The following is a 15,547-nucleotide window of genomic DNA, read 5'->3' on the forward strand; positions in this document are numbered from 1 at the left end:
CACACGCGCTTTCTGTCTGCTGACTGAAGCCTAATGTTAGCTGTTTCCCATGACGGCTGGCTGATGGGACTGGGAGAAGCAGATCTTATATGACTGATAGTTTCATGACTAAGAAATCTAAGTAAATAATCACTTACTAATAAAAATAATTAAAGCCACCGATAAAAGCGGACAAAATTAGCAAAACTAGTGTCTTTTCTTCCAAAAAAAAAATCAAGCTCTAATTCAATAACATCACTCCAAGTGTTTTGCAGGAAGCAGAGTTTTAAAGCTTGATTATGCTGTCAACTCAGTTTTACATTAGGGAGGTTAACAAGTGAAAACCAACTCTGTCTGAAAACATCTCTTCATGTGGGCTATTCTGGGCCTGGATGGGGTGAAATTTGGTACGAGTGTGGAGATCCACACTGTCTGACACCACCTGCTGCTATTTTGGTCTCCACAGTTCAATGAGGAAGCGTAGGTGGGAGGAGAGGGACATGAACCTCCTTCCTGGGCAGGGCTGCGCTAGGTTGCTCCCACAATAAGGGGTGCTAATTACAGTCCAGGAAGGACCCACCTCAAAAACACACGGCAGCCAGGCTGTTCTCTGCTGGGCGCTGCCCCCATGGGGCCTGTGCTCTCTGGCCACCCTAAGGTGATCCAGCCTAATGCCTCCGAGGCTCTGCTGGCAGTGTATTTTTCTTGCCATATCAAAGTGGTTGTGTCAAGATGTCAAATCACTGGTTTTCATCCTAAATAACATGTCCCACGGACATCCCTGATCCCCATCTCTACTGCTGACCCCACCTCCAACCCCACAGTGGGGTATAGCAATGGAGGGAGGTTTAGGAAGTCTTTCATTTATTTATTCAATAAATATTTGTCAAATGTGGTCACAAGTTTCTGTACTCTTGAAACTGTCTAGTGGAGGAGACAGAATTAAAAATGCAGATAAGGAGGCTGGTTAGCCAAGTGGAAAGGAGTGTCGCCAGCAGCAGGACGGCATGTGTGAGGGAGAGGCTCCTAAAGGCAGCAGGGTGGCTGGAGAAGTGGTCAGGGTGTTCAGAAGGAACACTGTGTCTAAGGCACCTGGAAAAGTCACACATCCCGCCAGGGTAACAAGGTGTGTGTTGGGGGGCCCATGAGGATGTGAGTGCTGGACAGACAGCGAGTGAGCAAGTGAGAGCGCATGCATGCCCTCCCTGCAGGCTCTTAATGTCACCAGGGCAAGGGTCTGGCCACTTCCTCCTCGCCTCCACTGACAAGGCTGAGGGGCTTCTGGGCCTGTGCACCCAAAGGAGAACCTCTAACTGGACTCAAACACCAAATGCACCCCTGTGCTTTGAAAGTCTGGGGGTTCCTCAAGGGCAAGTTGGAGATGCCTTTGCTGCTGAGATGGGACAAACGGCCAGGAGCTTTCAGATAACTGCTGTTCCAGAGGAGACGTTCTTGAAGCTTTATGTCAAGAGACACGGTCCATGGGACCTGTCTGATGTAGAGATTGCATAATCTGTCCTTGCCTCACACTGAGAGTCCCGTGTACAGTGCTCTGATGTGCAGGTCAGTAAAGGGACCGTTCCTGGCCTAACTTTTAGGGAAGCAGAGTTATCTATAGTCGCACAGCAAGAATCTTGGGAGGGAGTCCATCTGCTTCTGAGCCTTTCTGCTCTACCCCCTGCCAACATACTCAACCAGATGGGGTGTCTCAGAGGGCCAGAGCCGTACAGCCCCCTGTGATACTTTCAGATGTGAAAATAGAGGTTCAGGATGTTCTATGACTTGTTTAAGGTCACAATCATGAAGAGCTGAAGTTGAGAAAATGAACTCTGCCTGCTACAATCTGTTTTCTCTGACAGAATCAGCGACATCACCAGACAGTGATTAAATAGATCAACAGTGTACAGCACGTTATCCCATGTTCTTTTCTGGATTGACCTACTCTGTCCCCACCCCGCCAGGAAGTGTCCCAGGGAGACTGCGGTTCCTGTGACTGGCTCTATGGTTCCCTCCTTCACATCCTTCCAAGCTGCCAGACTGGGCTGGGATCAGAACCAATATGGCTCTGCTGCTGGGAGTGTGTGGCCCCCTCTACCCCCATCAAATCCCCCCAGAATTCTATAGCCAGTCTCTTTGCCATCTGTCTGGCAAGCCCAGGGGCATTCAGTGTGCCTAGCCTCCATACTGCCTTCTTCACCTAGGTCCCAGGCACAATCATATTGCCTCCTGCTCACAGGGTCAAGTCTGCACAGTCAAGTTTTGTGTTTGAGGCCTAAATTGGATCAAACGTTTCACCTCCCACTCCTTCTGACATATATTCTGATGCCCTAGACCCGTGGTCGGCAAACAGCGGCTCGCGAGCCATATGCGGCTCTTTGGCCCCTTGAGTATGGCTCTTCCACAAAATACCACATGTGGGCACGACACGTACAGTGCGATTGAAACTTCATGGCCCATGTGCAGAAGTCGGTACTGTCACACATCCCGCCAGGGTAACAAGGTGTGTGTGGTGGCCATGAGGATGTGAGTGCTGGACAGACAGCGAGTGAGCAAGTGAGAGCGCATGCATGCCCTCCCTGCAGGCTCTTAATGTCACCAGGGCAAGGGTCTGGCCACTTCCTCCTCGCCTCCACTGACAAGGCTGAGGGGCTTCTGGGCCTGTGCACCCAAAGGAGAACCTCTAACTGGACTCAAACACCAAATGCACCCCTGTGCTTTGAAAGTCTGGGGGTTCCTCAAGGGCAAGTTGGAGATGCCTTTGCTGCTGAGATGGGACAAACGGCCAGGAGCTTTCAGATAACTGCTGTTCCAGAGGAGACGTTCTTGAAGCTTTATGTCAAGAGACACGGTCCATGGGACCTGTCTGATGTAGAGATTGCATAATCTGTCCTTGCCTCACACTGAGAGTCCCGTGTACAGTGCTCTGATGTGCAGGTCAGTAAAGGGACCGTTCCTGGCCTAACTTTTAGGGAAGCAGAGTTATCTATAGTCGCACAGCAAGAATCTTGGGAGGGAGTCCATCTGCTTCTGAGCCTTTCTGCTCTACCCCCTGCCAACATACTCAACCAGATGGGGTGTCTCAGAGGGCCAGAGCCGTACAGCCCCCTGTGATACTTTCAGATGTGAAAATAGAGGTTCAGGATGTTCTATGACTTGTTTAAGGTCACAATCATGAAGAGCTGAAGTTGAGAAAATGAACTCTGCCTGCTACAATCTGTTTTCTCTGACAGAATCAGCGACATCACCAGACAGTGATTAAATAGATCAACAGTGTACAGCACGTTATCCCATGTTCTTTTCTGGATTGACCTACTCTGTCCCCACCCCGCCAGGAAGTGTCCCAGGGAGACTGCGGTTCCTGTGACTGGCTCTATGGTTCCCTCCTTCACATCCTTCCAAGCTGCCAGACTGGGCTGGGATCAGAACCAATATGGCTCTGCTGCTGGGAGTGTGTGGCCCCCTCTACCCCCATCAAATCACCCCAGAATTCTATAGCCAGTCTCTTTGCCATCTGTCTGGCAAGCCCAGGGGCATTCAGTGTGCCTAGCCTCCATACTGCCTTCTTCACCTAGGTCCCAGGCACAATCATATTGCCTCCTGCTCACAGGGTCAAGTCTGCACAGTCAAGTTTTGTGTTTGAGGCCTAAATTGGATCAAACGTTTCACCTCCCACTCCTTCTGACATATATTCTGATGCCCTAGACCCGTGGTCGGCAAACAGCGGCTCGCGAGCCACATGTGGCTTGCGAGCCGCAGTTTGCCGACCACTGCTGGACAAACTGCTCTGCAGCCCACCTGCCTTTTCAGGTGCACAATTAACTCATGCACACAACAATGTGGCTCAGAAAATAGAGGGAGAGAGAGAAGTAGCCATGCCAAAATAGTCCTGGCCCTAACCAGTTTGGCTCAGTGGTTAGAGTGTTGGCCCACTAACGGAAGGATTAGGGGTTCTATTTTGGTCAAGGGCACATACCTCAGTTGCAGGCTCAATCCCTAGTGCAGGTCAAGGGCATGTGGGAGGCAACCAATCAATATGTATCTCTCATATTGATGTATCTCTCTGTCCCTCCCCTTCCCTGAGTATCTTCAGGAGAGGATTAACACAACAAAAGTCCTGGAGAACCTGCCCACCATCCAGTCTGAATGCGGAGTGAGGTGAGGCAGGACAGGTGGCTCTGCTCCCTCCTGTAGTCCCATCCTTGTGGGATCCTCCCAGGATGAGCACCTCATCACCCTGGGAATGATCCTATGACCTAAAGACAGATGTTTGTACCACTCAACCCCCAAATGCAAGCCACGCACTTCATGTGAAATAAAAACAGCAATCGGTTCCCATGTTGGAGGAAAAGCTGGCTGTATGAGGCCCAGAGAGACAGGACTATACTTTAGAAGTGGGTAACTGAACATTTTCTCAAAGATAAAATGACTATACAGTATTTTTGCCTTCTGCTTTGGTTAGGAATCACCAAATCTTTTCCCTTCAAGCCTAGGTTTCCTGCCCGTCCACTTTGCTTACACTTTTCTATACCCTCAAGATTCAGCTGAATGTCCCCTCTTCTGGGAAGCCTCGGCTGACTGCCCCAAGCAGGCCTAGTCACACCCTCGCTGTTCCTAAGCTCGAATATCCCCACAGCAAGGGCGAGGGTTACACTGTGTCATGCTTACATGTCTACCTCCCCCATGAGACCACGATTCCCCTCCAAGGCCCAGAACCCAGGAGAAGGTCTGACCCACAGTCACTGTAAATGAGTATTTGTCGGGGATGCCAGCCAGAGAATGGACAGACAGAGAGGCAATCAACTCTGTACCTTCAACTCCTCAGGCTTTTCTGTGGAACCTGAGGAGACACCCATGTGCTAAGCCTTCCTGATAAGCAGTAGTGATAGCCTGATCCTAAGAGGGGACACGGAAGACCTCTTACCTGGCGCAACCATAATTTCATTTTTCTTAGAGCGAATTCGAAGGAAAGTGAGGTCATTCTGGGGGTCAATTTCACGCACGGTGCTCCGGGCCTTCAGGATGAAGTTGTGCATGAGGCTGGCGTACTGGGTGGTGGTGGGGTTGTCCATGGTGCTCTTGATAGGAATGCCTGTGTGAGGGCAGACAGGGACTGAGCAGGATGCTGAGGCCTTGCTGCCAGCTCCCAGCCCCACACCCGCAGTTCTAGAGTCCTGGGCTGGCAGCTAACAGTCAATGCCGCTATTTACCGAAAGCTTGGCAGGCACAGTCCTGTCTCTCTGAGCACTTCACTGCTGGTCCCCAGAACTACTGAGGGTGGTGTCAGCATCTCCACTTGCCAATGAGGCAAAAAAAACCCTCTGAGCAGAAGGTGACCTGCTCATGGTCACACAGCAGTAAGCGGGGGCCGGGATTCGATTCAGGCCCGCTGGCTCCACTGCTGGGCTCCTTTCTTAGGGCTCCCCTGTCCTGACTAGTTTCTGGCAACAGAGGAGACTATCATTCAGAACCTGAATGAGGAGGACAGCACTTACATATCTTGAAACACAGATGAGTAGGAAGAAGAAAGGCCGGTTCGGGCCAAGACGTAACCATCAGTAGCGTGTCGTTCCTATGCCCACCAAGGGCGGCTTCTTGTCCACACTGTCTGTACACATGACAATTAAAGCCCATTTCTCTGTCTGCTTACACCCTTGTAACCAGCATTGTTACTGCTTTCTTTTTTTTTTTTTTTTAAATATATTTTATTGATCCTGCACAGAGAGGAAGGGAGAGAGATAGAGAGCCAGAAACATCGATGAGAGAGAAACATCGATCAGCTGCCTCCTGCACATCCCCAACTGGGGAAGTGCCCGCAACCCAGGTACATGCCCTTGACCGGAATCAAACCCGGGACCCCTCAGTCCGCAGGCCGACGCTCTATCCACTGAGCCAAACCGGTTTTGGCTGTTACTGCTTTCAAAGAGCCCACAAAATGGCCATTCCACTGAATTCATCATGCCTCTACTGTTTGATACTAAGGTTGGGTTTTTTACTTAATTGCTGTTCAATGAACACCACTGTCCTTTAAGCCTCTTCTATTTTAAAGACTGTTTCCTTGTGATGAACTATTCCATGGATCTCCCTCATAGGACAGTGCCTATTGTCATGGAGGTGAGGTATGGGGCTCAGCTTGAGTGACCTCAGGCCATGACTGGGTCATCAGGTGCCTATGAATCACTGTCATGCCAACAGAAGGCTCCATCAATGAGGCTCCAGGTGTACACAGATGACAGATACTTGGATGAATATGGCACAAGTGGCTCCTCACACGTAAGTGGCTGGATTTGGGACCCAGGCCCTGCTAATCTGGTCCGCAACTGAGCAGTTTAAAGATCAGCCAATGGCAGTTACCCTCAGGCCTACCCATGAGTGGCAAGAAACTGGCCCAACCTTGTCTTCTTAGGGCACAGGAACACAAGAGTAGGCAGAAGATGACATAGTGACAAGAGAAGCAGCTGAGTCAGTGAGGCTGTTTGAGCCAATTGAAGTCATAAGAACAAGTTGTAGTGATCACTTGCCTTTAAGAGACAAGACAACTAGGTTATCAGGGGTGCTGTTGGGCCCTAGCTGGCAACAAGGTGCCCACCAGGGCCGTGCTTGATATTGGACTTTTCTAAGAATCATAGTATGAGCAACTGCAGTGATGACTGAGTAGAAACTCTGAAATCTGATGACCTGAACTTATACCCCTGCTTTTCCCCTTCATGGCGATGTGGCCTTAGACAAGTGATTTATTTTATTCTTCTATTTCCTCATCTGTAAAATGCCTGTGCTTCAAAGTGCTGCTGTGGGGATTAAATATGGTTTAAGAATGTTTAGCAAGAGTATCCTATATAATAAAAGCCCAGCGACCGAATGGCGAAATGACCAGAACGACCGGTCGACCAGTCACTATGATGTGCACTGATCACCAGGGGGCAGACACTCAACACAGGAGCTGCCCCCTGGTGGTCGGTGGGCTCCCATAGTGGGAGTGCCACTTGGCTGACCGGGATGAGCGGCACTCCCACAGCAGCCGATCCCCGCAGGCCACACCCCGCCACCAGTGCATGGATCTGTGCACAGGGTCTCTAGTGTATGTAATAAATGTTGGTGGTTTGTTATCAATATCATCCACAATAAATCCCACCCCCAGGTAACTTGAGCAGCCAGTCTCAAGGCCTGGAAAAGTTTAGGTGATCAAAAGTCTTGACCTTCTCTTTTATATAGAAGGCCACCTTCTCTCGGGTTCCTCTGCCTGGAACTTCCCTTTCTTCGTCTATTCTCTCTCAACTCCTACTGGTCCCTCAGGTCTCCACCTCATGGTGGCTCCACCCACCCCAGATATGGTCAATGCCCCATTCTACCATCCCAGCACCACACAATTTTCCTTCGGAGCATTTAGTTGAGTTTGACATCACACCTTTTTTTTAAAAAATATATTCTATTGATTTTCTACAGAGAGGAAGGGAGAGAGATAGAGAGTTAGAAACATCGATGAGAGAGAGACATCGATCAGCCGCCTCCCGCACATCTCCCACCGGGGACGTGCCCGCAACCCAGGCACACGCCCCCGACCGGAATTGAACCCGGGACCCTTCAGTCCGCAGGCCGACGCTCCATCCACTGAGCCAAACCGGTTTCGGCTGACATCACACCTTTATGTTCATCCCTAGACAGGACGAGGTCTGATTTTTTGCCAGTGTCCTTAGAAACACTGCACTAAGCATTTATGGTTGCTGATAAATGAGAAGTCACAGGGCTACTTTCAGTAATTTAGAAATGCATTTGATTACATTCCTACCAAGTGAGAGGAGGTGTAAAGGAGACAAGGATCTAACCACTTGTTGGCTCATTTTAAAAACCTAAGAAAACATGAAGGTGGTGGTGGGGCAGAACTGGAGAGAATTTCAAGTAAGGGAATCAGATCACAGAATGCCAGATTCATAGGATGCCAGAGCTGGGGCCACTTCAAAGATATGTCAATGATGAGGCCGCCTACCCCAAGCCACTGCCTTCACAAATAGAAACTTGCAGCCTACACAGCTGGCTGGTACGAGGGAGGCACAATTCTAAGCTGAGGCTCAGATCTGTCAGGTTGCATAGGCAGGTCCTTCCACCAAACCCAGCTCCATCAATCAATACCAACACCAACAAAATTTAACACAGTTATTAAGCACAAACTCAGGTGCTGGAGATACAGTAAGTGAACACAAGAGATAAATCCCTGACCTCCTGGAGCTTACACATTGAGTCTTTTATTTTGCCCTGTGTAGGTAGCAACAGAGGACAGCAGGGGATCTGGAGAGGTAGAAATGGAACAGAATGTTACTTAAGTTCTTGCTAAGTCTGCTTAAAGTCACACTTTTATAATGAAACTCATTTGCATTTGCTCAAGACAGAAATGTCAAAATGCAGTGGTAGATGGTGGTAAGTGATTGAAACAAGGGTGTGTCATGAGTTCAGGAGCAAGAGCAATCTTTCTGGGCTGGTGGTCAGGGAAGGCAGCCGTAGGAAAAGGCAGCTGAGCTAAATCATCCTTAATTGAAAGCTTCCAAAGGACTTAAAGGCCCCATGAGCAGTGAGTTCTGGCCACCCAACCACAGCTGGGTGACCTTGGGCAGGTCTCCTCGCCTCTCTCAGGTCTTTTTTTTTTTCTTTAATCCTCACACGAGGATATTTTTCCATTGATTTTTTTTTTTTAGAGAGAGTGAAAAGGGGGGGGGGAATATCGATGTGAGAAAGACATCGATTGGTTGCCTCCCAATTGGTCCATGGGCCGATGCTCTAATCACTGAGCTAAACCGGCTAGACCTGCTTCAGTTTTCTCATCTGAAAAATGGGCAAACAACCCTGTCTTGCGGGGTCACTGTGTGAAATGTAAATGAGAGATTGAAGAGTGAGTTCTATGAATGGAACATAAAAATACACACACACAATAATTTTAACATTTACATGGCACTATGTATCAGACACTACTCTAAAAGCTTCTCTTAGAGCAGTGGTTCTCAACCTTCTGGCTCTTTAAAACAATTCCTCATGTTTTTACCCGACCATAAAATTATTTTTGTTGCTACTTCATAACTGTAATTTTGCTACTGTTATGAATCGTAATGTAAATATCTGATATGAAGGATGGTCTTAGGCGACCCCTGTGAAAGGATCGTTCGACCGCCAAAGGGGTCTCGACCCACAGGTTGAGAACCGCTGTCTTAGAGGAAGGTAGTATGATTATATTTTACTGATGAGAAACTGAAAGAGAGAGGTTAAGTGACTTGTCCAAGATTTCACAGATGATAAGTAGGTAGAGTCAGGATTCACATACAGGTAGTCTGGCTCCCCATTCCATATTCTTTACCACTGTGCAATACTGCCACATTATTATACAAAAAGTGCTCAAAGTATCAAAAGGTAAGCAGCTGGCACTACACGTTCCCAATGAAAAAGCTCAGCTTTTGGGCAGTTTTAAGGCAGGAATGAAGGCTTATGGTTTGCAAATACTAGTGAAGGCCTTGGGGTCCCAGCTGAGGAGTCATCGTCTGAGGCTGCTCCTTCCCATTTGGGGTCAAAATGTCCAGGCCCAGTCCTGGCCAGTGTGGCTCAGTTGGCTGGAGTGCTGTCCTGTACACTGAAAGGATGTGGGTTTGATGCCCAATCAGGGCATATACCCTGGTTGCAGATTAAATCCCTGGTTGAGCGCATGCAGGAGACCCTGTTTGATGTTTCACTCTCACGTCGATGTCTCTCTCTCTCTCTTTCTCTCCCTCTCCCATTCTCTCTCTCTAAAATCAACGAAAGCATGTCCCTGGGAGGGGATTTAAAAAAAAGTCCAGTCACAGGAGACAGTATCTCTCTGAGTGACATGCAAACAGCCTTTCAGGTCTTGGACCAGCCACTCCACGTGGGGCAGCAGAGGTCTGAAGAGAAGGGGAAGCCCCAGCTGCCAGCTGGTCAGTAGCAGACCTACCCCGGGACCTGCTTCCGCCTCCACAGAGTCCTGAGCGCTCCCAACCTGCTGCCTCCTTTGAATGCAATGACCACGTGGTCTAATTAGAACCTGACAAAGCTGGGGAGCATCCTCTGTCTAACTCTGGGCTGGCCAAGGTCTAATGACTTGGAAAACAACATTCTAACGAGGACATGCCACCCCCACTTTGTCACCTGCCATGACCTTCATTCTGCTCTACAGAGGCAGGCACTGTTGAGAATTCTGCCTTTCCAAAACACGGCCCAGAATGACAATGCACACACACAGGGGCCCTCAAGGAACCTCAAATAAATCAGAGATGAATGAAGACACTGAACTACAGAACTTGGGGAGGCCAGCAGGGTGGCCATGAGCTGTAGACCTACAGCCACTCTCTGGTCCTTCACAGGAAGTGAGAGGAAGAGTACAACTGCATTCAGACAGACGTGCAATGAAATCTTGGCTCTGTAACGGCAGGCAAATCAACTGAATTTCTAGACTCAGTTTTCTCCATTGCAAATGGAGGCAAAGGGCTGTTTTAAGGAAGAAATAAAACAGAATGTTCATAAAGCACCACAGAATAGGTAGGTGTGTAAGAAATTAATTAGTCTCCCTCTTTGCCATGTCTATAGCAGTTTGAGAAAATCAGTTATCTGTACTCTTCTAGTTGTGGAAATAATGTTCCAGAACAGAAGGGAAAAGCTTTAGGAACAAAGAAGTTGACCAGAGTATTATCTAGCAAAAAATCAGAAACAATATAAGTGGGGATGATTAATAAACATTATACTGCCCAGCCAGTGTGGCTCAGTGGTTGAGGTGGCCAGTTTGATCCCCAGTTGGAGGCATGCAGGAAGCAGCCTATCGATGTTTCTCTCTCATCGATGTTTCTTTCCATCTCTTCCTTCCTCTCTCTCTAAATCAGTAAAATATGTATTAAAAAAATTGTACTGGCAGTTAAAAAAATTTGTTTATGTAAAACATGAAGCAAAACAAACAAACCTCATGAGTAAACATATGCAAAAGAGTTAATAACTATAATTATAACCAAGAGAAAATGCACCTGAACAAGGGCTGAAAAAACATGGTATATTGAAAAGTATGACCTGTCAGGGCAGTAGGACTGGGTGAATTTTACCTTTTTTAAAATTTAGAATTTCAATAATAGTGCTAGGACACTTGAGATGTTAAAAAACAAAGGTGATGCCCTAGCTGGTTTGGCTCAGTGGATAGAGCGTTGGCCTGCAGACTGAAGGTTCCCAGGTTTGATTCCGGTCAAGGGCACGTGCCCGGGTTGTGGGCTTGATCCCCAGTCGGGGGCGTGCAGGAGACAGCTGATCCATGATTCTCTCTCATCATTGATGTTTCTGTCTCTCTCTCCTTCTCCCTTTCTCTCTGAAATCAATAAAAGTATTTATTTTTTAAAAAAGTAAAAATTCATGTACATGAAGGGGCTTAGTAAACAGCAAGTGTTATGCTGTGTTTGGGCTGTTTTGGGGGCCTGCCTGCGTGCTGGTCATGATGGGAGCGGGGTGTACCTTCTGTGTTCACCACGATGATTCCCTGCACTCCCTTCTGGCTCTGAAGTCGCTTCAGTGTCTCCTCCACTTCTGCCTGCCAGATAGAACAAGACCAAGGTTAGGAAGGGCCAGGAAGGCTGGATTAATTCACTCATACCCTTGACAGATGAATCACACATTCATCTTCCAACAACAAACAAGTAACACCTGGGCACGTGGCACTTCCTCAAAGCTCCCAGGTCTGTTTAGCGTGGTGCCCAAGCCACTACCAGCACCTAAATCATCTACTCACACCCCCAGGATGGGGCAGGGCTCCTCTTGGCCCTTTGCCTACCAGGCACTATTATCCCTCCTGTCTCAGCTATTTGGGAGCAGAATATAAATACCATTCCTAAGAGTATAGACACATCCATGACTCATGTATCTGGTATACCTAGGAGACAGGACGCTGATGCTCTGAAAAAACGCAAACAGTGGTGTCTAACAGGAAGGAGATACACTGCTATTTGTAGCCCAAACAGCACAACTGAAAACATTCCAAAGGAAACAAAATGACCCCATGAGGATAGACTCAGTGCTTAATAACCTAGCATCTGAGACAGTGTGATGCATGGCTCATCGCCACAGGAAATGTGCCTGGGGTAGGGGTTCTTTAATCCTGATTCTCCAGAAACCAGTCAGGGGGGATATTCTGGCACATGGAGTTTGTAAACAGAGGGGACAATCAGACATCTGGTTCCTCACCCTGCCATGCAAGGCATTCTCTATTATTATTGCATCTTTTACCTTTTCCTCCACTCTCCACCTACATTACATACCTTCCTGTGTCCTAACCAGGCCTCTTCTCTGCTGAAATCTAACAAATTCTTCTAGATCATCTAAACCATTACATCCTCCAAAAAGCCTTTACTGATCCCCAACTCAGTGGAGTCTGCTACTTCTGGCTCTGCAAACTCTTAAATCGTACCTCTCTGGCGATGCATTAGGTATTTTATTACTTAAGAGTCCCTAGAATGGTTTGCAGAATAGGGACTCAATAAACAACTGCTCAGCTGAAGTAGGTCTAACTCTTCCTGTGGATGGGAAACTGGCCTTGAAGTGTGTGTTTTCTGGAGGCCCCTTCCAGATAGGTCCAGGATCCAGCCAGAAGCTCCCCCAAAGCTGAGAGTTGGACCATGTTGGAAATAGAGGTTCCTTTCTCCAAAAGAGTGGTTCCCCACCCCCAGAAGCTAATGAGTTGGCCTGGGAGGGGAGTTTCTAAACATTGGATGGAAACAGCACAATGAATTATTGTCTTTCTAGTAGGCACAAGGCTAACAACAATCCAGTCACTGCCATCCACTCCCCTATGATGTAATACTCTCAAATGCTGGAGAGAAGGGCAAACAAATTCCTCCTACATAATGGCAAAGAGTCTGTTGCCTCTAAAATCTGGAGCCTGTGTAAAAGGACAGGGCTACATGAGAGTACAGTACAGTGGGTCATGCACATATGAGATCATCGTTCATTCAACAGACTGTCACTGAGCTCCTCCTATGCACTATTCTGGAGAAGGGGGGTAAAGTACGATAGTAGTCAATACCACACAGTACTCAGTCTGACCTGGTAACCTTCTGGAAATTAATTCTAAGGAATAATCCAGAAGAAGAACACAGCAAGATGTTTGCTGCAGTGACATCAACATTAGCAAAAAGCAGAAAGAGCCATGGCTGGTGTGGCTCAGTGGTCAAGGGCATGTACCTGGGTTGCCGGTTTGCTCTGAGCCCTGGGTCGGGGCATGTGCAGAAGGCCACCAGTAGATGTGGCTCTCTCACCTCAACGTTTCTATCTCTCTCCCTCTCCCCCACTCCCTTCCACTCTCTCTGAAAAGCAATGGAAAAAATGTCCTCATGTGAGGATTAACAAAACAAAAAAATTTTAAAAAACCCAGAAAGCTGGAAATACCCAATAATTAGGGAAAAGACCAACTAAATTAAAACACGTCCATTCATAGGAAACATACACTTACCAAGAAAGGAAGGACATGAAAGTATACGATGACCTATTCAGTACCTGATACAGGTCAGATACTGGGATGAATATTTACAGACACATAGGACCTCTGACCCTTCCACAGTGAGTATGATCTCCACTTTACAATGAAGAAACTGAAATTCAGAAAGAAGAGTTTTGCCCAAGGACACACAGGTCAAGAGAAGAGGTGAATATACCACTGACCACAACTGATGAGGCCCTTGCCCTCAGGGAGCTCATATTCTGATAGAACTTTAAATAACAAGTGACCAAGATTCTTGCAGGGGAGCCCGGGGATGCCACTCCGGCTGGTGTGGTCAGGAACACCTGAGGATGTAATCGTTAAGCCAAGAACTAAATGATGAGAAAGAAAAGCATTCCAGGCAACAGTATGAAAGCAAAGGCAGGGAAGTGGGAACAAACTTGGCATGTTCAAGGAATAATCAGTATTGCCAAGTTTCTTTGCTAACCTGATAGGCAAAAATAAAATAATAGAAAGTCAACCTTTCTTTAGTTTTTAAGAATAGGCATATAGATCAATGGAACAGAACAGAGACCCGAGAAACTGACCCAAGCCATTACGCTCAATTAATATTTGACAAAGGAGGCAAGAGCATACAATGGAGTCAAGACAGTCTCTTCAATAAATGGTGTTGGGAAAATTAGACAGATACAGGCAAAAAAATGAAACTTGACCACCAACTTATACTATACACAAGAATAAACTCAAAAAGTGTAAAAGACTTAAGTGTAAGTTGTGAAACCATAAAAATCCAGAAGAAACCATAGACTGCAAAATCTCAGACATCTCTCATAGCAATATGTTTACGGATACATCTCCCAGGGTAAAGGAATCTAAGGAGAAAATAAACAAATGGAATTACATCAAAATAAAAAGCTTCTGCACAGCAAAAGAAACCACAACAAAACAAAAAGGGAGTCCACTCTATGGGAGGACATATCAGATACATCTGATAAAGGGCTAATGCCCAAAATATATAAGGAACTCATACAACTTAACAAAAGGAAGACAAACAATCCAATTAAAAAATGGGCAAAGGATCTAAATAGGTACTTCTCCAAAGGGGACATACAGATGGCCAAGAGCCATATGAAAAAATGCTCAAAGTCACTGATCATCAGAGAGATGCAAATTAAAATGACAAAGAGGTATCACTTCACACTTGTCAGAATGGCTATTATCAATAAATGACAAGTGCTGGTGAGGATGTGGAGAAAAGGGAACCCTAGTACATTGCTGGTGGGAATGCAGACTGGTGCAGCCATTATGGAAAACAGTATGGAGTTTCCACAAAAAATTAAATATGGAACTGCCATTTGACCCAGTGATCCCACTTCTAGGAATATATCGTAAGAGACCCAAAAAACCAATCAGAAAGAATGTGTACACCCCTATGTGCATAGCAGCACAATTTACCACAGCTAAGATCTGGAAACAGCCCAAGTGCCCATCAGCAGATGAGTGGATAAAAAAGCTGTGGTAGACACAGAACCTAGAGACAGAACCTGGATAGAACATGGCAAGAGAACCTGACTAGAACCTGGTGACTGAACCTGGCTGGAGAACCTGGACAGAACCTGGCGGGAGAACCTAGCGAGGGAACATGGCTACAGAACCTGGCTGGAGATCCTGACCAGAACTTGGCTAGAGATCCTGGCTAGGCTGCTGATCAACTGAGAAAAAAAAAAAAGCTGTGGGAGATTTATACCATGGAATTCTATGCAACGGTAAAAAAAGAAAAATCTCTTACCCTTTGGAGGGACCTGGAGAGTATCATGCTAAGTGAAATAAGTCAGTCAGAGAAAGACAAGCATTACATGATCTCACTCATATGTGGAATCTAAGTAACAAAATAAACTGAAGAACAGAGTGGATCCAGAGACATGGAGTCATGGAACAGAGTGGAATCTCAGAGGGAAGGCAGGGGAGGGTGGGTAGGTGGGAAGTAATCAACCAAGAATACTGTATGCATATATGCATGGCCCTTGGCCACATACAATGGGGCAGTAAGGGCCTGGGTTGGGGGAAGGGGTAGTGGGGGCGGGCTGGAGAGGGTCAATGGAGGGAAAA

General features: G+C 47.1%; 1 protein-coding gene and 1 long non-coding RNA gene across 2 annotated transcripts in view; both read right to left on the reverse strand.

Moving 5' to 3' along the window:
- DYNLRB1 (dynein, light chain, roadblock-type 1) overlaps positions 1–15,547 on the reverse strand; it is a 20,088-nt gene that overhangs the window by 2,227 nt on the left and 2,314 nt on the right. The window contains exons 2-3 of the mRNA XM_006764580.2: positions 11,461–11,536; positions 4,901–5,068 (exon numbers count right to left, since the gene is read on the reverse strand). Of these exons, the coding sequence (XP_006764643.1) occupies positions 4,901–5,068; positions 11,461–11,536 (244 nt within the window). The remainder of the gene's footprint in view (positions 1–4,900; positions 5,069–11,460; positions 11,537–15,547) is intronic.
- Positions 7,099–8,198, reverse strand: LOC107183216. Its single transcript, XR_001514007.1, has 2 exons — positions 7,617–8,198; positions 7,099–7,381 (listed from the first exon to the last, which is right to left on the reverse strand). It is a non-coding gene; the product is annotated as an uncharacterized LOC107183216 (long non-coding RNA).

This window comes from Myotis davidii, unplaced genomic scaffold, assembly GCF_000327345.1.
Source record: "Myotis davidii unplaced genomic scaffold, ASM32734v1 scaffold38, whole genome shotgun sequence".
In the NCBI taxonomy this organism is placed as follows: domain Eukaryota; kingdom Metazoa; phylum Chordata; class Mammalia; order Chiroptera; family Vespertilionidae; genus Myotis; species Myotis davidii.